This window comes from Stegodyphus dumicola, chromosome 1, assembly GCF_044657685.1.
Source record: "Stegodyphus dumicola isolate Sdum_Otavi_A_Nest chromosome 1, ASM4465768v1".
Lineage (NCBI taxonomy): Eukaryota > Metazoa > Arthropoda > Arachnida > Araneae > Eresidae > Stegodyphus > Stegodyphus dumicola.
In genome coordinates this window covers 98,135,210-98,159,964 of record NC_140768.1, presented here as the reverse complement: position 1 = coordinate 98,159,964, position 24,755 = coordinate 98,135,210, and the positions used below count along the sequence as shown (strand labels likewise).

At 33.2% G+C, this 24,755-nt stretch overlaps 1 protein-coding gene across 10 annotated transcripts in view; it reads right to left on the bottom strand.

Moving 5' to 3' along the window:
- Positions 1–2,737: 2,737 nt before the first annotated feature.
- LOC118185892 (bromodomain-containing protein 3-like) overlaps positions 2,738–24,755 on the bottom strand; it is a 219,197-nt gene continuing 197,179 nt past the window's right edge. For all 10 annotated transcript variants that reach the window (XM_085817949.1, XM_085817948.1, XM_085817962.1 and 7 more), the window contains one exon: positions 2,738–2,906. In XM_085817949.1, coding sequence (XP_085674075.1) covers positions 2,805–2,906 — 102 coding nt within the window. In that variant the 3' untranslated portion in view covers positions 2,738–2,804. The remainder of the gene's footprint in view (positions 2,907–24,755) is intronic.

Here is a 24,755-nt window from a genome sequence, read left to right as displayed (position 1 = left end):
CAAAGGGTGACTTATTTTCCGTCTCCTTATTTTCCGGTGACCATCTTTCCGTTCCTTTTTTTCCGGGTGACATTTTTTCCTACAACCAAGAATTAGGATGTCAATGGTGTCAATTAGTGTCACACTTGGGTGCTATGAGATCCCAAGGTTTGAACTCTCCAGTCGATAAAAATTGGGCCAGTGTTAGTATTAGACCAAATGGCGATTCGAAATTTAAACAGCAGAAATAATTAAGGAAAAAAATGTGTGAACATAAAGCATCTAAGACCCATAAATTAGCAGAAAAAGTAAAAAATAACAAAGAAATAGATGAAATCGGCACAGTTGTTTCAGCTATGAGAAAAGATGAGCAGATAATCACCGAACGTATTTTTAGAACAGCGTATCATTTGGCAAAACAAAACAAACCTTTCTATGAATTTCATAAGGAAATTGATGTCCAAATATTGAATGGATTAAATATGGGAGAGATTTTGCATTCAAACGTTTCAGCTATGAATATAGTTAATCATATTTCCGAAAAAATGCAAGAGTCCTTAGCTCAGAAAATTGTAGAAGAGGATCAGAAGTTTTCTTTAATTTTAGATGAATCTACAACGCTTAGCAAGGATGCCTGTCTCATCATATACATACGCACGCAACTTTTTAGTATGGAAAATCCAGTTAACATATTTTTAAGTTTAAAGTGTTTAAATAACTCTACTGCAAATGGTATTTTGAATTGTTTGTTAAGTGAATTAAATCGATATAAAATAGACAACAATGTTCTTCGAAAAAATTTGGTGGCTGTTATTTGCGACGGAGCATCCGTGAATGCTGGGGAAAAAAATCTGGCCTATGCAAGTTATTACTCGACAAATTTCCAGATATTATTATATGGCATTGTTTAAACCACACTGTAAAAAAAAATCTGTAAGGTTACTAAAACTCATGGAAACTGGGATGCCATGGGTTATTTGAGTAACAGAAACAGGTGTTTTCTTTGTAACATTACAAAAGTTTTGCCTGTAATGGTTACAGATCTTTTCCTTGTAATATCACAGCATATAGTTATGTAAGTAGAACATATTTTTCTCATGTAAATTCCCAAACGATATATCTGTAATGGTTACAGATTATTTGCGTGTAATATTACAGCAAATAATTATGTAAAAAGAACATGTTTTTCTCATGTAAAATCCCAAACGATATATCTGTAATGGTTACAGATTATTTGCGTGTAATATTACAGCAAATAATTATGTAAAAAGGACATGTTTTTCTCATGTAAAATCTCAACAGATATATCTGTAACTGTTACAGGTTATTTTCTTGTATTATTATAGCAAGTTATTATGTGAGTAGAAGATACTTTTCTTACGTAAAATTCCAATGGTTGTATCTGTAAAAATTTCAGATTATTTCCTTCTAATATCCCATTAAGTAATTATGTGTGTAGAATATATTTTTCATAGATAATACTAAAGGATATGTCTATAAAAGTAATAGATTTTTTTGTCTAAAATGATGCTTATTATAATAAAATATATTGAAATCAAAATGTTTTGAGTAAAACAATATCTGCATGTGTATATCATTATACAGATATATGCAAGTGAAGCATAATAGTTTGGCTTTTTAAATTAGTCAATTTGACCTCAGAATAGCATTAATTTAAAAGATGTGCTTTCAATAGCAATGTTCGTTTTTCAAAAAGTAACATTAGTCCGTTGCAGAGTATTTTTGTTTTATGAAGAGAAACTTATGTCTGATATTATTGAAAGGCCTTTCATATTATCATTTTGATTAATTTAAAAGTTCAAATTGATATGCTACTCCTTATATTTGCCCTGTAAAATAGCTAAAAAAAATAGTATGTTTTATTTGCATGTTTTAGTGTCAGTTAATAAGATATGTTCTAGAACTTTCTTTTTAGTAATTTTAGCTAAAATAAACACATGTTGCTTTAGATTTAACTTATATGAGTAAACGTGTTGCATGTTGATATGATCATATTATTACAGTAAAAGACATTTTGTGAAATATTTCTATGAAGAACTCAGAACAGCTGTTCTTCATATTTCAAAAATATGTTCTCTCCTTCTAAAAAATGACATTTTCAGTAAATTAAAGAATTCAACATAGCAATGAACTTCATTTTGTTACTACAAGGAATTCAAAATTTTGTTCATACGCTTGAATTACAACGTCTAACTAATCTTTTTATTCTTATCTGCACTCAGTGTTTGTCAACAGTCTGCTATTGTTTGAAATAATGTATAACGTTTTTACTTACCTTCAAATAATTTCCTTTGAATTAACACATAGAAGTCTTTCATTAAAAACCTAATGTCATGCTTTTTGAATAAGCATAAAATTTTGCCAACTGACCTTAATTTTTAAAGCCTTGTTTCCCTTAAAATTCTTAATACAATTATGCCTTTAAGAAATTTATTTCTAAAATTAATACTTCAGTTTAGCTTAAAATTTAATGCATTTTAATTTTACCTATAATTTTGTACAAACATAATATGTAATAAATCTAAGCTTAATATTTATCATTTCGAAAGTGATACTTAAAAAAATATTCCTAGTTATTATAAATTTCGAGATTCGCATACAAAATTGTGAAATAAACATGTGACAACAGAAAACAAACTTTATGCCCTCCCTATATTACAGCATGTTAATTAAGAAGATTATTTAATTTATAATTTTATTGTGAAACACTACGAAGCAAATAATATGCTAATTAAAATACAGAAGTAAAAATAATTTATTACTTAATTCATAAACTTTACATAAAACCTGAAAAAAAGAATTAATTAAAAAATAACATAATATAATTTAATAAACATTTCATAAAAATTCGTTTCGACTGCTTGGAAAAAATGAATGGTTTTTCCCCTCTTTGTAAACCATGTCTCCTAAATAAAGAAAAAAACATTTCTTTTAAAATCATAATCATGCTCTTAAAAAGCTTATAAAAATTATTTTAATAGATGTTTTAAACATGTGCTTATATAACACTTTTAATCATATTTCTTTTTAATATCTTAATTAATTAAGAACAGCTTAAATTCTTTAAAAAATTGGATTACAGTGAACCGTCTCATTACGACAAGCTATCTCAGTCAATCACTTTTTTAATTTAACCAGCATTCCTCATAAAATAACTAATTAGTAAACATAACTTCTCTAGGATTCCCACTATCATTTAAAGATCAAAATTTTCAGGAATCACGTATAGCTAGCTTAGAGAAGGTTCATTGTACAAAAACAGCCAATATTCAAATATTTTCATAAATGAAGCCACCATAGATATTAAATATAATATACAGTATACTTATATTCAGAATTCAGAACTTGAATAAATTTCTCGAACTGTTTTAGCATTCGAAAAATATTGTATTTATTACCTTAAATTTCTAAAACAATATTACATATTCTTCCAAAGGAATCACTGGGACTCGGACAACATTTTCCCCCTAGCTTTCTTTTAGCACAGGATTCTGAATATGTTTTTAATGATTTAGGTAATGTTTGTCTTCCTTAAGGCGCTCACAAAACAAGTTACCCTAAATGCTTTGTCCGCATAGTGGTCATTTTCATCTTACTAACTGATTTGCTAGTGGATTTTGGGTGCATGGTCTATCATTGATGAAACAATAATAGTAAACAGCTTCAAGAAAATGGGGATATATAATGCTCTTGATGCCATATTCCCACTTATTTTTACTAATTTTATCTTCCGAAAATTAAGAGGGAAAAATTAAACGAATAATTTAATTTCCAAAGGACACAGTCACAGTAGGAATATAACAAATGAAAAGTAATCATGGATAAACTACTACTATCACAATATTATTTATTTAAAAGAAACCTCTATTTCAATAAGAATACACATAATTGCAACATCTAATAAGTTATCTCATTTCTTCTTTATAATTTGAACTTCTGTCATTCTCATTGTTGTTCTTGCAAATCCTTAGGCCTCAGATCATACATAAATAATTAGAGAAGGTTGTGGTCCGATGCTTGCTAGGGTGAACATTCAGCTGATATGGCAAAATTGCACAGTGAATGGCAGTTGGTATAATTTCATTCACTTCAGCATATATTAATAGATGCAGAAGATTTTTGTACCTTACATAATTTTAAATCTTATGTAAACTAACGTAATTAATAACAAAATCAAAACATAGATCAGAAACAGCATAAAATTTAATTAATAATTACTACTAGTGTCACACAAAATGCTATGAAATTAATTAATAAAATAAGAATGAGATAAAATATATAGAATTAATATTCCACATGTGTGAAGTTTGGAAGTTTTACGTTAAATATTTTTTTTAATTAAGTATTTTTAAAAATGACCCCTTAAAGCATGGGACCTTTCGTAATTAGAACTCATTAATCAGACCTTATTAATTTTCTTTTATTTGAAGGAAATCTGAATTCTGCCTTAGTTTGGACTAGTAAATCATTGGGCAATTAAATGCCAAGCTATAAGAGAACTAATGTAGTTTACAAATGTACTGAATTTTATTTCCGGTATTAACTTTCAAAGAAAGTAAAATAGATCATTGTTTGTATTAGGCTGACATAATATTCAACAGTTAGAAGAGAAAGATTCAATGGGGGCCTTAAGTGTGCAAAAGTTTGCCTTTGTTAGTATGACGAAAACAATCATTATATTGATAAATCCATTTTAAAATCTTGGGATATTCATTTTCTGAATGCATTAAAAGGGGGAAAATTATGTAAATATTTTTTTAATTTTCAGAATCTGGTTCTAAAGCTGGGTGGGGTGGAATATGCAACGCAATACGGTAATTCTAAAGATCATTGCTCGTGGCAGTACAAACTAAACGGTGATAACTTGCATGCTGTAGAAGAAGACACAAATTGCAGTTCCAGATGCATTAAATGCTTTAAGGTCTAGGGAGTAGCAGTGGGCAATACTAAGAGTGAAATTCAAGGTATAGGGAAGTAGGAATGAAAATTAATTTTATCAGATAACTTAAATGGTTATGTTACTAAGCGTTCTTATTGGAATGTAGGTTTCTTTTAAATAATAATACTATGATAGTTACCAGTAGTTCATTCATGAATATTGTTGATTGGTTATGATCTTATTGTAATCACATCCTTCAAAATTAAATTGATTGCTTAATTTCCCCCTTGATTTTCATACTATAATATTAGTAAAAAGGAAGAAAAAAGTCTGCAAGTAAACATAACTCCTCTTTCTCCCTCTCTCTCTCTCTATATATAGGTAAGTATCTTCGTGTGCAACTAAGCAAACCAAATGTGACTTTTTCTTCTTTAAAATAATTGTGTAAATAAATAGAATTAAGTTCATTTCAAAAACTTATGACACATGAAATATACATGATCAAAATAAATTAGAAAATTAAGTTCAAATAAATTTTAAGCTAAATTACGTGTTGCAATGTAAGTTGCAATAATTCAGTTGTAATAATTAATACTAACAAAACCAAACATCATATTCCCATTCTGCAAAGTATAAAAATTCTTCTGCAAAACTGAAAAAATGACCAACACTTTGGCTTATTTGATAACTTTCAAATTCACTCCTTTGTTTGCATTTAGAATTTATAACTTTAATTTTCCACAGAAATTTGTTTTTGATTTTAAAAAATTTCACTGGCATAATTTCATTCACTTCAGCATATATTAATAGATGCAGAAGATTTTTGTACCTTACATAATTTTAAATCTTATGTAAACTAACGTAATTAATAACAAAATCAAAACATAGATCAGAAACAGCATAAAATTTAATTAATAATTACTACTAGTGTCACACAAAATGCTATGAAATTAATTAATAAAATAAGAATGAGATAAAATATATAGAATTAATATTCCACATGTGTGAAGTTTGGAAGTTTTACGTTAAATATTTTTTTTTAATTAAGTATTTTTAAAAATGACCCCTTAAAGCATGGGACCTTTCGTAATTAGAACTCATTAATCAGACCTTATTAATTTTCTTTTATTTGAAGGAAATCTGAATTCTGCCTTAGTTTGGACTAGTAAATCATTGGGCAATTAAATGCCAAGCTATAAGAGAACTAATGTAGTTTACAAATGTACTGAATTTTATTTCTGGTATTAACTTTCAAAGAAAGTAAAATTTTCTGCATATTTGCATCATTTGGATTGATAGAATATGGCAAAGCATGCAAAGGCTATCAGCCTAAAGGGAAGTATATATTCATGGGTGGTTTTGTAAGGAAAAGTAGCTTGCATTTCCATTTATTCATGTGTGTATATATATATTTACATCGTTAATGCTAAAATCAATGCTTCATTAAATATTCATTATTATTTTATTTTTAATACAACATACAGATACAGAATTGTTTTAAATTCCAATAAACAATAATAATTTATTTTTAAAAAAACTTATTTTATGATTTATATATTATATTACATGAATAAGAGAAACATTTGTCAAGAAATGTATTAAACTTGTATTAGCAGATTCATGCTATCCTAGTAACAAGACTATCATACTTCAAAACTGTATTAAAACTGGGCAAAATAAAATCAACATAAATTCTACATTAAATGTTTAAAAACTTATGCAATGGTAGTTATATATACAATATAATATATGTTGTCATTTATAAAATATTAATGAAATGATATTTTTGGAAATAATGCACAAAATTTTAGTTTTGTTTTATAATTAGTTTAACGAATTGTTAGAAAAATATTTTAGGTTATTTTCATTTTTTCCCTGTTGATATTGGTATATTAAAATATATGGAATAATTAAGTTGCATCTAGTTAGTGAAACAAAACATTACGAAAAGTATGATAAGGCATATTTTTAATCAATATAATTACTTCATTTTGGAGTTATAATATTTTCGTAAGAAATTAATACCACTGAAAAAAATATTATTACACTAAAGGAATAAACGAGATTCTCGACCGCGTTGTTCAAGTTTTTACCATTACAGGAAATTCTTCTGTAACTTTTTGATTTCTGTAACTTTACAAAACTTTTGCTTGTAAAGAGCGAACTTTTTTTTTACAGTCCATAGACTCAAACTTAGTGGTGGAGATGCTGCTAATCTTATTAGCGGAATAAGCTATTTTAAAATATTTTTGGACAAGTTAAGGAATATTTATCATAATTCACCAAAAAATCAAAGAGAGCTGAATGAATATGCTGCGCATAAGGAGCAAATGCTCCTTAAAATTGGTCGCATTCTAGATACTCGCTGGGTAGCTTCGAGTTTTCGCTCTGCGAAAGCTGTGTGGCATGATTATTTAGCATTATATGAACATTTTTCTAGTTCTTCGAAAGACAGAAAACGAGATTCAAAAGAAAGATCTAAATTTTCAGGCTTAGCAAAAATTTTAGAAACGGTTACATTTGTTTTAAATCTTGGACTTATGTATGATGCTCTTCAAGAATTATCGGAACTATCTTTAGAGTTGCAAAACAGGAGCACAACTATTATTCACGCTCATCGTCTGATCTGTCTACAAATACAATTATTTGAATCAAGATCTTCGAAACCTGGAAAGTACGCATCGGAAGGAATACAGTTCGTTGAAAATAGGAAATTCAAAGGTGTAAGTAAGCCTTAGCAAAAGCAGGAAATCTATCCCCAAAATTCAGTATTGTCAACTATACAGATGTCTTGCTGATTCAATGAAAAGTAAAATACTGTCTGTTCGTACTCAAAACATCGGCACTAAATGTGAAGAAATTATAAAAGACATAAAAGTACTCAACCCGAAATTTTGGCCTCTTTCATCCCCTGACATAACATATGGAGAAGAAGAAATAGGAAATTTGTGCAAAAAGTTCCACCTAAATGAACGAGAAACTTTAAGGAAATTCAGAGTTTTTATAGACACTAACGGAAAGGAAATAAATTCTTCATTGCGAAAAATTTTATCATCAATAAACTGTATACCTGTTTCCAATTTAGAGTGTGAGAGAGGATTTTTGACAATGAACTTAATATGCAATCCGCAACGCGCTTCTCTTCATGTCAACACTCTTTCTAATTTAATGTTTATTAGACTCGTCGGTTCTTCACTAAAAAACTTTCAGCCAACAACTTATGTATACGTTCCTGGCTAGCAACAGGTCATCATAGCGCAGTGGACAATCAGTGATAAAAAAAGAAAAGAAGAACTAGAAGATCGGGATTTGACTGCCTTATCTAAAATATTTCAATGACCTTCTTCATAAAAGATTAGTACGTAAGTGATTGATTATTAGTATTAGAAAAATTAAACCTAAGCAATTTGAAACATATTAACGACCCAGTTTAATAAAACATCAGACTAATTTATTTAAAAATCAGAAGTCTGTCTGCATTAAAATTTATGTTTTTAATAATATTATCCATTGTTAGCTGATATAAAATAGCATTGTTTCCATATTATGTTTATATTTCATATATCTAGCATTTATTATTAACAGCTTAGGAAAAAATTGCTTAATTTGTAATGTGTGTGGACAAAATACACTACATTAATATAAATATTCACATAACGTATATATATGTTTACTACCTTCTGTATTCCTGTGATCTAATTAGTATAATTTCTCTAAAATATAAAGCTAAAAGTGTCATTTATGTTAATTTATTTCAATAGTTACGCGTAGTTATATCATTTAACTTTGATTTATGCGTTGGAAAGAGATCAGTTTAACCAATTTTCCTATATCGCGAAATGTGAGAATTGTTTTGATAAATATATGTATAAAATCAAAATTCGAGTTGCTTTTCTGGAAGAAGTATTGTTGTATGACACATTTTCTAACAAATGATGCAAGTGTTATAATTTCGAATTATTTTTTATTTTAGAAATAAGTACCATTGAAAAGAAATTCATTGATGAAATTGAACTTCAGTAATTTACAACTTATTAACAATTCAGTTTATTAAAGCTGAAATCAATTTATCAGAAAACACAAACTTTTATATTTTTAAAATTTGCGATATATGAATCTTTATGCGTGTTCTCATTATTAAATTATGCGAAAAATCAGCCTCGGACAATTTCTTTTCCGATAAATTAAAAATTTGCTTAGGACATATTTATGTTAAATATATTAGTTTAAATGTCATCAAAATAGAGCTTACATTGCACCGGCGCCTAGCTCTGGTGACTTCTTAGTTTCTGAGATGTATTCTAATTCTTGCTGGAGCGCACCGGAGTCCTAAATAAGAAAGCTCCGGCACTTCTTTTATGTAACTGAACAATTATTTCAGTAAAAATTTGATCTCGAAAATCTTATATTTAGCATTAAAATTATATTAAAAATCGCTTATTCAATGTTAATCATCTAATGAGTTGAATTTAAAATTATTTTTAATACATAATAATAAATTAATTATGAATTAATTAAATAAAAATTAATCGATATTAATTATTAATATCAATTAAATAATTATTAATTTGATACTCATTAACTATATAATTAAAAAATTACTAATGATTTTTAATAGTAATTTTATTTATTTATTTAACTCTTGTTCCTCTTTCCTGACGGTCTTCTACTAGGGCTCTGGCACTTCTACTTTTAGAAATTAAGCCCTGCTTTTTACTTAAATGTAAATGTAAAAAATTGATCCCCAATTTTATTCAAATCAAATCTAATCAAAAACCTTCCAGTTGCGTTTCAAGAATTCTGTTAAATAGCAAGCTTGCCTTACTTCTGTCTATCATAAGGAATTCACGTCAACAATTGTCCAGAATTGGACATGAACTCTATAAACTTCATCTGGAACTCGCTAATTCATATCCAAAATTCACTGCCCTTGAACAAAAGTCTTGGTCTAGAACGGAGAATGCAATTAACCCTCATAAAAACACCCTTGCAGTCAAATTCGAAAAACTTCTTTTACAGTCTTCCAATTCAAGTAGTTCAAAAAATCTTCCCATTGTAAACATCAAGCCAGTAGTTAATATTTCTAATGTTAGACTTTCAGAAGAACAAGAAAGAATTCTAAAATATAATTTTAACTTCTCACAAACCTGTAATCCCTCGATTCCAAAGATTTTGGCTCCTATCGAAAAAGCTTTCAAGTTCAGTAAAGTTTCAGATTCAATAATAAACCTTTGAAACCAAATCTAACTGCGAGAGAAAGAGCTACAATGCGCGAAATTCATTCTAACCTGGATATTATCATTTCAAAGGCCGACAAAGGTGGCCAGATAGTCGTCGTGGATAAGAACACTTACATCGATGGTGTCACTAAACTCTTAAACGAAGGACCATATAATCCGATCCCTAAAGATCCTCCACCTTCGGACTTGTCAAAAATAAAAACTGCGATCAAATCTTCACAAATCATTTCAAGCAACTTAAAAAATTCGCTTATCCCATCTGTTGCGAATTGTGCCAGATTATATGCTCTTCCCAAAATTCATAAAAGTGGTATTCCTTTCCGCCCTATTGTATCAAATTTAGTTACTGCCTCGTATCCCTTAGCTAAATATTTAGTTTCTAGATTTTCAACTCTATTAGACAATAACATTTACACCATAAAAATTCAATAGAGTTTGTAAAAAAGGTTAAAAACATTTCTCCTAGTAATTTACTAATGGTTTCTTTTGATGTAAAATCATTATTCACCAATGTTCCAGTAGAGGGTGTATTAAGATGTCTAGAAACCACACTTCGCGAATTTCATTTCTCTTGCATCGAAATTGATGAGCTAATTTCTCTCACTCAACTCTGTTTGAAACACACACATTTTGTTTTCCAAAATAAATATTACAAGCAAACTGAGGGATTAGCCATGGGAAGCCCTTCAATCCCATCCTGTCTGATATCTACATGCATTATTATGAATCAAAATTGTTTGAAACTCAGAGTCGTAGTTAAGGTTTTCAGCGCCCAGGAACAACTGAAGATTTCGCGCCCGCTACTGCTTGCCAAGGATGGAAAACATTTAATTCTAAAATGTCGTAACATCAGTTTGGCGCCCCTTGGATTCTGCGCCCGGGGACAGATCCCCCCTCTAGCTACGCCCCTGTTGAAACTTTAAACTTCCCGGCATGGTTCCGCTACGTAGACGATACTTTTACGTTGTTTGAAGGTAATAAAGATGATTTAAATAAAGTTCTTTCAACAATGAATTCTATTGATCCTGCTATTCAGTTCACTTTTAAACTTGAGACTTGCGTTTCTCGACATTCTGGTCACACGTAACACATCCAACTTCAGTACTACGGTTTACCGTAAACCTTCATCGGTCGATCGATCGATCCGAACAAGTATGGCTGGAGTAGCGCGCGAAGCGCGCTGTTTCCAGCTCATGAGGAGAGCCAGTAGGCACATGACGGTAGGAAGTCCGACGTGGTAGGAGTTAAGAGAATGAGGTGAGGCAGAAGGGGGGCGAGCAAGATGCCGCAAGCCTAGGAATTAGGCCAGACAAGAAGACGCCCCGCAGACGGAGCAGTACAAGGTAAAGCAATGAGTTTTTATGATAAGCTACTGTGAGAATATACTACATGACAGAACGTGTTTGTGGGAATACAAACTCTCAAAAGCATACATTTGCAGACATAGAGTTACAGAGAGAAAAGTGCAGTTTGCAAGATCAGATATCATATAAAAGTTTCGATGAAATAATGAAAAAAAAGTATTCATAAACGCTATACGCAATATATACAACTATATACAGGAATATTTTACATTATGTAGGAAAGTTCAGATCTCTGGCTAGGTGGGCTGGCAGCGGTCGTAACTCTTTATCTTCCAGTAGTGGAATGTAGTCAAATACATGTAATTTTGACATGTGAGGGCATGTAACTGCTTTCTGGAAAAAGCTGGAGATTAAGTGATGAAGATGCTCTGTTACAGTTTCAATTTTCAAATCCTTGTGTAAAGTCCTATTAGATACGAAATAATGCGCATTCGTGAAGGTGCGCAGCAACTTGTTCTGTGTAATTTGTAATTTAGATATGTCCCTGTCTCTAACTGATGCCCACGCAGGGGAAGCATACGTGAAGACTGGCCGTATAACAGAGATGTATAAGTGCCGTTTTCTTCTTAAGTCCAATTTAGAGTGCTCGTTAATAAGTGGGTTAAGACTCTGAATGACTCCTAGTGTTTTTTCCCTGACATGAGTCAGGTGATCCTTCCAGGAAAATTAATCATTAATAATAACACCAAGGTAATTCGTCTTGCGTACTCTAGGAACTTCTATGTCAAATAGCTTAAGCTTTTCTGTTATTTCAGTGGCAGACTTCTTCTTTCGGATAATGAGCAGTTTGGATTTATCTGCGTTAATTGAAATACGCCCTTTGGTACACCAAAATTCTATTTGCGGCATGACTTGTTGAAGTTTCCTGACAGCTTGATTAGGACACATAGATTTTATAGCAAGCGCCGTATCATCTGCATAACAGCCAATGAAGTAATTGTAGTTAAAGCCTGTTTTAGGGAAGTCAGTCACAAAGAAGATATAAGATCGGACCTAAAATTAACCCTTGCGGGACGCCGGCGTGAATTCGTTTGACTTCAGAAATCTCATTTCCAATAGAAACATGAAAACTTCTGCCTTTCAGGAATGAGTAGATGAGACACGTTAAAGTTTTGGTGAAGCCAAGGGAACGGAGCTTGAAAATTAGACCCTCGTGCCAGACGCGGTCAAAGGCTTTGGCCACGTCTAGCACGAGTAAAGCCACATTTTGTCTGTTATGTAACGCACTGCCGATGAACTCAGAAAGTCTGACCAATTGTTTCGTGGTGGAGAGCGTTTTTCGGAAACCAAACTGTTCTGGTAGTTTCTGTAAGTATGGATGGATTCTATGATAAATGATGCGTTCAAAAATTTTCCCCAAAACGGGAAGCAAACTGATAGGTCTAAATCCTTCTGGGCGAATGGTAACCTTGCCGGCTTTAGGTAAGACAATCATTTTGGCTCTTTTCCAGGCAAGCGGAAAGTATCTGATAGTTAAGCAAGCATTTAAAATACTGGCATACTTTGCAATACAATTTTTCGGTAAGTTCTTGATCGCTAGGTTGGTTATTGCATCATAGCCCGGAGCCTTCCTGTTTTTTAGTTTCCTTATGATTTCTTGGATTTCATGTGGAGAGGTGAGTTCCAGATTGTCTTCTAAGTCCTCCTGTGAGGTAAACCAGTCATTAATGCAGTACAGTAAGACCCCGCTTAACGCGGGGGATACGTTCCATCAAAGTAGAGCGTAATGCGAAACAGCGCTAAACGAGGCTATCTTAACATGTAAATAATGGAGTTAGGGGAAGATTGATAGAAAATTGGTTAGGTATTAAATTTAATAATGTTTTTTAATAAAAATAAAACCAAACATTTATTTCTTACAAAAATAAAAACAATATAAACGAATATATTTATAAAAACAAATAAAATTCTAAGCCAGTCAGATCATTCAGTCTATTCTGTGTTTCCAATTTTCTGCCTTTTTTTTTTTCAAGAAGGCATTATGATAGATTGGCTTAATGGCATATTGCGTTCAATTTCGTCGTCAATCCATATAGACAGTCGTTTTTCCACTTCCTCTATAATGTTATTTCTAGAACGGGTAATTCTAGTTGCAGAACTTGACGTAGTTGCAGTTGCCGATGACAGTATTTTTTCTTTATTCTTAAGAATTGTCCTTATTGTTGAAGTTGCCAAATTCAATGCAGCACTAATTTGAGATTGACTCTCACCAGAATCTAATCTTTAATCACATGCTTTTTAGTTTCCAGTGAAATGCTTTTTCTGGTTGCTTTCTTTTCTTGTTTTTTATTATCACCATGATAAAAACTAAAGATCATAATATTTGTCACTATTAATCGTTATAGTATTATGTAAATTTATACTTACAATAATGTCAACAAATGTTTCAAATGATAAAAATGCTTCCGTACAGCACCTCACCGCACCAAACAAGAAACATAACTACAAAGTTTCGAATATGTTATTTGGAAACCTACCGCTGCGCACAATTTCAAGGAATCCCCGTAGTTCATGCTGCGAGCAATTTCGGGGAATCCCGAGGTTGAAATAAAAGAGCGCTAAACCGAAACAGCGCTAAGCGGGGTCTTACTGTATCTTACATCATAAGCGAAGTCTATGTCACAAGGACGCTCATTCGGTTTAAACTGATTTTCAAAATGTTCTGCAAAGGCGTTTGCTTTTTCTTTATTAGTGAGAGCCACGCTATTATTGAAGTGAAGTGGTTTGTTCGCTACAGCCTTTCCTTTTAGATTTCTGACAAATGACCAGAACGCATTGTCTGGTTCATTAAAATTCTTGATTTTTTCATCCCAAAGGTCATTTCTGAGCTGATGAATTGATTGCTTGATGTCACGATTCAGTCTATTAATTTCCGTTTTAGTACTCGGGTTCCATGTTCGATTCCAGGCTTTCCTTAATCTATTTCTTTCTCTGATTTTATCTTTGATGTGGGGGGGGGAGTCTTCCAGATGTCTGTTTAATGGGAATGTTCTTGGTGGCAGTAGTGACTGCATTAATGATACTGTTAGTAAACAGGTGCACAGCTAAGTCTATGTCCTGCTTGGTTCTTAAAGTTGTGTTCAGGTACTATTAAAGATCAGATTATACTGCTTCCAGTCTGTAATCTTTTTCTCCTGCGTCGTTTTGTCTTTTAGGATTCCAAGTGTGGCCATTACAGGTAAATGATCCGAGCTTAGATCATTAACAACTTCAAGATACACTGGAATTGAAGAACCTTCATCGGTTTGCCTTCCACCACACTTTAAATCATGTCATCCGACTAAACAAAAGTTAGCTTCATTTTATTCCTATGTTTTCCGTGCTCTTCAAGTTTGCTCCTCCAAACTAGCCCTTGATGAAAAACTAAATTATTTAAAAGCAATAGCTATTGACAGGGGCTTTTCACCCCACATTATTAATCAAGCAGTTAAAAAATTCTCATCTCAACACACTAAAAGGCACACTCTTGTTTTAGGAGATTATAAAAATTCTGTTGTCATTCCCTTCTTTCCATCAATTAGCTATAAAGTTGCACATATTTTGCAGAAATTTAACTTTCGGGTTGTTTATTTTCCCATCAATAAAATTCCGCGTTCCATACTCGAGGACCCCATTCCGGATATAAATTCCTGGGGTATTTATAGAATTCCTTGCCAGTGTCGTTTAATTTACATTGGCCAAACTAAGAGAGCCTTGAAATTTCGCGTCAAGGAACATGAGACATATGTTAGAAAAAAGGAAACACAGAAGTCATCTGTTGCTCAACATTGTTGGTCCGAAAATCACACTTTCAATTTTTCTACGGCCAAAATTATTCAAAAAACATCTTCCATTGGGAAACTGTATTTTCTAGAGGTATTTCACATTCAAAAAAATCTTTCTGTTCTAGTTAACGATCCTAATTCCAATCCGTCTTTGCCTTTAACCTTTAAAGAAATTATGTTTTAGTTCTGGTTTCACCAACAGATAGCGCCACTTGCTTATTCTTGCCCAGGCTTTCTTATCTTATCACTGTTTCCTATCTTGTTCATTTGCGGTTTTGCAGCTGAGGATGGTGGTTCGCTAAAAACATCGAAACTCGTCCTGTGAAAATTTTGAAAATATAACGCTGATTTTTGTTGTTTGACTTCTGAATTAGTATTTATTCGGCATGTTATTGTGTCTTAATTAATCAATTTGTCGAATGCATCTTACATACTCATCGGCATCATGCATTTTCTCGTTCAAATCAGACAGAAGAGAAAACTAGAGACGAACTCCTACCCTGGTTATAACTTTCGGTCAAATAAGACAATGTGCTAGGAGGAAGGGGTATTTAGACCTGGCAAGCTCGAGGCCACCTCAACACAGTTAACAGGGTTTCCACGCTACCTGGAAAACCGGAAAAAAGTCAAGGAATTCGGAAATTGACCAAAAAATTCAGAGAATTTAAGTGTTTTAGTCAAAATCTGGAAAAGTCAGGGAATTTCATACAACGATCCCGCCAAAAAAGGTGAGTTTTGCGCCGACGTCGGAAGAGATAACTTTTTTGGCGAATTGTGTATCACGTGAGTGTCATTCGGGCAGCTGGCATAGAACCAATTTTCGCAGCTCCAATTTGATTGTCTTTTAGAAAGGCAAAGCAAGTTTCCCGCAACTTTTGGTTTCCAGTAACCTCGAGAATCGCATGTGCAGTGCATGAACTAAAGAAAGTACCTGTTCTCGTATAAAACAAAATGGATTTAATCCTAGTATATGGTATCATGAAGGTTAGAATCAAAAAATATGTATTGTAAAGAAAGAAAACCTCTCTGCAACAGACGTGGCTCCGTTCCATCATAGAGGGAAACAGCTGTGCATACGCGATATATCTGTCGCCAAAGCTCGAAACCGGTGTCGAAGTTCGAAGGTCACGTTATCAAGAGTTCATAAAATGAATATCGTTTAAAATTCTTTAAACTCTAAAGCGCGCCCCCTTCTGCTTGCCAAGGATGGAAAAGATTTAATTCTAAAATGTCGTAACATCAGTTTGGCTCCCCTCGGATTCTGCGCCCGGGGACAGATGCCCCCTCTAGCTACGCCCCTGCAAAGAACGTTTCTTCTTAACACGTGTTTCTCAATTTCATGTGCACATCGCGGAGAGGGAAATTCTGGACGCCAGGTTCCGTCGCCAAATCCCTTGGCAAATTTTCCCTCCGCTTTCTAGCCGCGTAATAGCATTTACGTGTATGGAACCTTCTTTACGTAGACATTCTTTGGTTAGAATAATCTCCATGTATGGTACAGCGGGATTTGGAGACATGATGATGAGCAGTAAACGGGTCACTTTGTTTTTGGTGACAATTTTCAAAATCGTGCGAAGGCCGTACCGTATACTAGGATTTTACCGCAAAATCTTTTTTTTTTTTTTTTCCCTTTTCTTTTTAATAAATACCTTGTCATTTTGCAGTAATCAGTCATCTAGGCCAACCATGTAATATAACTATATTCGCTAAAATATCGGTTGACTATTCTAATTCAATTTGTAAGTAATTATCTTTATTTTTATGTTATTCATATCATTTAATGTTGCTTCTTCCCTCTAAATTTATTTAACATTAATAAATAATAATTCCAAATTTCAGGAAATTTTCTCTGGCATAATCCTGAAATTAATTCTAGCAGTACGATGACATCACAAAATTTAATGCACATATTTTTTCCTTATGTATGCTGCGAAATAAATATAAAATACCTCAATTTAGTAAAAAAAATATCATTAAATAGATTTCTTTCTTTCATTTAGCTGCAGAATGTCTGCAAAAAAGCTTTATTTTATTCCAGATTGGGCAGATTCTAATCTCAATCTTCAGTGGAGAAAACAACTCCTATTATATTATATTTGTGTTTTCAAGTGTTAAGGTGCCTTTTAAGAAGACACCTCACACAAATTAAATTTACCTAAAATCTAACCTAACTTTTAGCATAGCGTTGTGATTTATAAGAACCGGATTAGCCTCATATTGAACTGGTGATGATCATGAGTAATAATTAAATAAAACGTACAATTGTTATCCAATGTATATATCTTAAATTTTATTAAGTTTCTTAAGTGGAAAAGTAAACAAAGTTATCAAACAAACTGTACCAAGAATAATTAAGAATAAATGTCCTCTGGGATTTATTGAATAATTAAGTGAATTTGCTATGCAGTACAAGTAATACCATAATTAATTTACCTCTTATCACAGCCAACGTACATTACGTGGATAGACTGGAATTTTCTCGAAACATACCTGGAAAAGTCATTCTCCTGTTTGAGTGGCAACCCTGAGTTAAATGCCCCAACCCCCTCTCGGATTGCCTCTAGGAGTTAAAGCCTCTAACCTATGAGTCGAGCCGACGAGCTAAGCTGAGCTGACAGGAATACTCAGCAAGTCACATTAGACCTCTACGTTCTGGAGGGATGGTAAAAAATCTGCCATCAACAGGTGCCACAATGCCGGACAGCAGAGAGAGAAGTCACTTAAACATTGTCAGACAGACTGGGCCACCAATCCGGCCTACTAACAATACGTCATGGTATACAGATGTCAGCTTTAGGCGGCCCCAAGTGGAAACCATGGAAGGATATGAATATGCAGTTTTGAGACACCAGGCGCCCACTGAAAACTTCGAGCAATTTAATTTTATACCTACTAGCATTTTTCATAGGGTTCAACAAACCAGGCGGAAGGGCTGCACCCGTATAAAACAAAACCTACTAGCATTTTATATCCCTGACACTGACCAGGCGAATCATTATTACATTTTGCTTTCATCACTGCATGTTTATCAATACATGACAGTTTCAGTAATGACTCATGCAGCGATGTCTAAATATTCTTTTTTTATATTAGTAATTGATTAACAAGAGTATGGCAACCTTTTATGCTAACATTAGGCTCGCTGAATTCGCCAACTCTACCAACGGGGGTGTTTCGTGCAGGATAATCATGAATATCTGACTATAACGGAATGGACAAGAACACCATTTGGTCGTCCCTACCGAGTCTGAAACAGCCATCACTAGAGATGACTTCAGTCCTGCGGAGACTGATTTTAAACACCCGTGGCCACGACAGCCTAGATACAGATCCTAATCAGTAGCATTCCTGGTTTTACCTGAGTTGGTGGGCATTCAAATAAGACAAGAATTTTCATGTTCAGAACTGCTTGTTTTAATGATTGCCTGGCACCTTTTTGACTCAGCGCCGCACGACCTTGCACCTATTGTCGGCGCGGGCCTGGTCCTGATTCTTAATTTTACTCAGGCACTAAATAAAATACCTTGTTATTGAAGAAATAATCATGTCAGCATAAATTTGCGAGATTAATAATTTGGCTCCGTAGCTGCCATCTGCTTCACATACATCTCTAACCAAAACATTCTACATAGGAACAGCATTGATTTCACACCTACTAGTATTTTATATCCCTGACACCGACCAGGCAAATCATTATTACATTTTGCTTTCATCACTGCATGTTTATTAATACATGAAAGCTTCAGTAATGACTCATGCAGCAATGTCTAAATATTCCTTTTTTTTATATTAGTAATTGATTAACAAGAGTATGGCAATCTTTTATGCTAACATTATGCTTAGCGATGATTACAGATTTAAGTTAAATGCGCTAAGAAACGTTAATAAAAATTTCTTTTCATATGTTAAAAATAGATTTTGTTAATGAAACTCATAAGCTAAAAGATTACATTTAGTGCTATTAGAATTCAGAATAACTGATATGCTATTCACATAAGCCCAGAACCGGCGTCTTAATTCGTATGGCTGAACCGGATGGCAGAATTTAGGGAAGACACAATTTTTGGAATTTGGAGAAGCACAGAGCAGCAAAATTAAAGGATGACAATTTTTTTATAATTTAGGGAAAGCACTGGTATCCAAAATTTAGGGGCGGCAAAAATTTAGAATTTAGGACCCACAGAGACTGCATCTAGTGCCGACCCTTAAGTATATCTGGGAGTTTATTTATTCAGGAATCAAATTAGTCTTAAGCATACGCAAGAAGTAGACGTAGGTATAATAAATAACTAAACTAATATAATTCAGGCTTAATTCAGTACACAATAGAAACAAGACTTCCTTAATCTTCTAATTTAATTCAGCTTATTATTTTTTGGAGACTGTTATTATTACAGCAATTTTATGAAAATTAGAGTTTGAACTTTTGATTATGTCAAAAAGAGTTTCTAATTCTGGAGATGCAAAAGGATCTACAAAGTGAAAGCATGATTCCATGTCCACTAAACAAAAAGGGGAATTGATGGGGGGGGGGAAGGATAAAGGCACATCCGTCTCAAAATTGTCAAAGTCAATTGTATATGACATAAGAAAAAGGAACTTTTTGAATTTTTTTGTGGATTATGACACCCCACTTGCAATGAATAACACAAACATTGTTCGTTATGCTAAAAGTGACGTTCATGACAAAGTGATGATTGAATGGGTGAAACAGCGTCACAGCGAGGATATGTCATTTACGGATCCAATGCTAATGGCTCAAGCCAAAATATTTCATGAAGAAATGAACTTTAAAAACTGAATACACATATTCGATATATCGATTAACCAAATTAAAAAATTGTCATGGTATAAGGCAATTAAAGATTTCGGGTGAAAAAACTGCAGCTGCTGAACTATTTGCAGATGAATTTATTGAACTCATTACTAGTGAGCAATCATATTATCTCCAGAATAAATTTATAATGCTCATGAAACTGGTCTTTTCTGGCACTATGTACCGCGAAATACCTTGGTAACCTCTACTGAAAAGTCTCCAACTGGTGTTAAAGATTCCAATTTTAGCGTGCGCAAATGCTGCAGAAAAACTTTCGTACTCGGAAAATATACACGACCTCAAGCAATTAAAGGAGTAATGATTTTCCCTGTTGTATATCATGCAAATAAAAGAGCATGGATGACATAAGAATTAATGAATGGATTGGTTTGAAAATAATTTTATACCTGAGGCTCCGCAACATTTGAATGCGGTTGATTTACCTGATGATTCAAAAATAGTCCTGATTTTAGACAACTGTTCGGCTCATACTTCACTTAAAAGTTTTAGTGGAAAATGATGTATCCGTATTATTCTTATCTCCAAATTGTACGTCCATCATTCAGCTTATGGATATCGGAATAGTGCACGTGCTGAAGTGCAAATATAAAGTAACATTATTTAAATCCATGTTTAATTCCTTGCATCACAAGATCACAAGATCGTGGAAGGATGTGTCTCCACATACTTTAAAAAAAAAAATGATTGGCATAATGTATGGCCAGCTACCATATTTCATGGTAAAGATGATGAAGATGATAGCCGCAAATTTGAAAGTTTTCAGATATCCCAAACTAGAGGTGAAATTTTCCAGTTAATGGATTTTGTAAAGAAATGTGGAGAAGCAGCAATAAATAAAGATGATATAACAGAAGTTTTCATTGCGATGACAATGCCCCAATCATCAATCAACAAACGGCAAAATCTGTAGTATGGTTCTAGATGTAGAAAATACATCTACCGATAGTGATGAAAGTGACAGACAGAGAGGTTACTGAAAACGAAAAAGTTTTGATTGACAAGTTAGTCAGAATTCTTGACACACCAATTACAGGACTTAAACAGTAGAACTTTGTACCTGAACATGAAAATTATGTCTGTTTACAGAATTAAAGAGAAATTATTAGCACAAAAAACAGAGTAACTTAAACAACTCGCACTGAAAGAAATGCTTAATAAAGTAAACAAATAAATATAAAGCTTTCTTTTTTGTACATTTTGATACCCTTTAGATCATAAATTACGATTTCATATTTTTAATTGTATAATTTCTGCATGTCACCTTACTAGATTTAAATTGTTGATCTAATATCCCGAAATATCACAAATCCGGAATCGATAAAGTCCTGATGAGTCCAGATCTCGGACTTTGTACTGTACATGTAATTTAAGATATTAATTATTAAATGATATTAGGATAACTGATAACTACACATTAAAATATTTATATTTGAGTATTGTGTCAATATATTTACATTTTGTAGCAGGAATACTCAACAAATATTTATGCATCTTTTTAATTTAAAGTCTTTCCCGACATTCTGGCCAACTTATACAAATCTCCTTTTCTTTAAGCATCTTTTCTAACAATTAGAAATTTGTTTCAATTATGCAAACCAATATTCCCACTAGTTCCTGCATCTTTTATCTCCTAACTTGTCGATCTCTCGACTATGTACCTATGAGGTTTCACTTGATCTGATAAAAGTTAAATACTCCAAAACCCCTGACAGATGTGAAGCAAATCATCGCTATGTCTGACAGTAATACAAAGTCAGATAAAGGTTTAAATAAACCTGTTATTTAAAAAGAACTTCGAACATAAATGCATGTTTTTATGCTAGCAAGAATTTTTGGATTTAATTAAAGATTCCTGTTTTTCTATAAAACTAAATGCATTTAGGAAGGTATAAGAAAAAGTGCTAATTTTATTTCTTTAGTAATATAAATTTTCAGAATAAATATTAAATTATATATGGTAAGTGGTGGTTACAGAGTTGGTGTGGCAGAATTTTTAGAATTAAAAGACATGCTAGCAACAAATGGCAAAACTTTTCGAACTTAGGAAAGCACCAGGAGCAGAATTTAGGATCCACAGACACGGCATGAGGGGGGAAAATGCCTAGTACCAGCCCTGTGTACGATGCATCGAGACACAAATATTCTAAATCATCAGTTTTATATTCCTTTATTAATAGAAAATTCCTTTCTATAAATGCCTGTCCATGTGATAAGATTAGAAGCATTTTTGATACTTTCCATGCTTATGTCTAGTGAAAAGTAGAGAAAATAAAGGGAAGATAAACATGTTAACCAAAAGGACTTCTACTATCAGAAGTAAAACATCCAAATATGTTTTCAATTGTTCTTCCAAAAATTCTCCAAAAAGTAAGATATTCACCACAAACTTTCTTTAAAACACATCCATATGTTAATATTATGACTACATTTTTCTGGAATCTTCTAGATTCATGGGTCTATAAATCTTGCCTTCAAAACTTTTCAAGTTGCAACAGAGCCGTAGCTAGGGTTTCCAACGCCCGGGAACAACTGAAGATATTGTCCCCCTTCTAATGTGCTAAAAATGGAAAACGTTTCATTTTATAATTTCGTAGCATCAGTTTGGAGCCTCTTTTGACACTGCATTTGGAGACAGATGTCCCTCCTTCCCCCACCGAGTTGCAATATCTAAAATCCTAAAGAAAAATTAACCCTACTACACTCATGTCCATAAATTAAGGATAATGCAAAATCAGGCAAAGGAAGAGTTAGAAGCAAAACAAATTGAACTTATTTGTAAAGCTTATTTATTAAACAAAAGGTAAAGAGCAAAAAAAGATGCTATATGTTTGATATATTAAAAAAATTAGCGATTTTTTCTCCCTGGAGCAAATTACAAAAAAGACTTATTTACAAAAAACCAATATTACATGGTTGGTATGATTGTTAATACATTGTATGTCTCCCAGACGATGCAATACAGTCCGTACAACGCCTAGGCATCCGGAGTATCAAATTATCGATCTGATTTTGGGGGATATTACCTCACTCAAAAAGCAATGCTCTCCGAAGTTCCGGTAGACATGTAGGAGGAGGTTGACGGGCTGCAACTCATCGGCCAAGCATGTCCCACACGTGCTCTACTGGATTCAAGTCCGGTGAGAATGCTGGCCAGACCATACGGGTGATATCCTCCGATTGAAGGTATTCACTTACGATGTTTGCATGGTGAGGACGGGAGTTGTCATCCATAATCACAAATTGTGCGCCCCGAAACAAACGTACACGTTCCAGAATGACGTCCCGATAGATTTGGCTTGTTATGGTTCCAATTTGAATATGCAGGTCAGTTCTGGAACTCAGAATAATTCCACCCAAAACGAGCACTACTGCACCACCGTAATGGCGTCGTTCAATGATGTTTTCTTGGTGGTAACGGGTACATGGAGCTCTCCATATGAAAGTCCGGCAAGAATCAGACTGCAAGCTAAACCTGGACTCGTCGGAAAACATCACACAAGCCCAATGTTGCTGTATCCACAATGCATGCTCTCTACTCCAGGCTAACCGCAGGCGACAGCGAGTTGCAGTAAGTGGAACGCATCTGACAGGTCTACAAGCATATAGACCAATCAGCCCTAAGCGTCTGTACACGGTCTGCCTTGAAATTGTCGTACCAGTGGCTGAAGAAAGCTGACGAGACAGGTCTGAGGCTGTGCTCCGTCTGTTTCTTTTGGCAGTAACTGCCAAATACTGGTCCTCATTCGGCGTTGTAACGCTGGGGTGACCTGTGCTGTAACGTCTACTCACATTACCATCATCTTGGAATAGTTGCCAAAGCCTGGAGTTGACACTCTGGGCAATTCCAAGTTCGTTTGATACTTCCAGTTGGGTACGCCCACATTCCGGACGGCCGATAATTCTACCACGTAAAAAATCATCCAAATGTATCCTTTGTGTCATAACCATTCTGTTATTGCACTGAAATGCTTATAAAGTGCCTGTGAACAATTTTACTTCTTTGCCTGTATTCCTTATATATCACTCTCCTAGACTCTCGTCATTGTGACGTAACATCGGTGTCATCTGGTTACTTCCTGAAATTTGCATATGATTCTTGAAGATGTGTGTAGTGATTTTACAGGTGATATATTTATTTTAGAGTTTGATTTCCGCGTGACTCCGAATTATCCTTAATTTATGGACATGAGTGTAATTCTGTAACCGTAAAACACGAGAAATATGTAAAACAAATCAGATAAAAAAGAGGCATAAAATTAATTTTATAGAGAAAACTGATGCATGTTCTGAGGCACGGGAAATATTATTACCATGAAAAAAATTTTAAATTAATTACATAGCTAGCTATTTTGCTTTTGCAAATAATTGTTTCGTAAATTGTGCTGAAGCACAGTTTAAGCATTTATTATTTTGTTTGTTTTTCATATTCAATATGTTGTATAACTTGTTGCCAAAATGGAAAGTAATGTCAGAGTGAAAAATAAAAAAGTTTCATTTTAACGTTATTTCTTGAATATATTTTAAAATATTAGCATTATTTTATTGAAATTTATACTGTTGATTTTTTTTTTAAATCACCGAAAAATTCCCAGATTTCCGAACAAAAAATTTTCTATAGAAACTATCTCAAAATCACCAAATTTAGAACCGTTTAATAAAAGAATTCACACT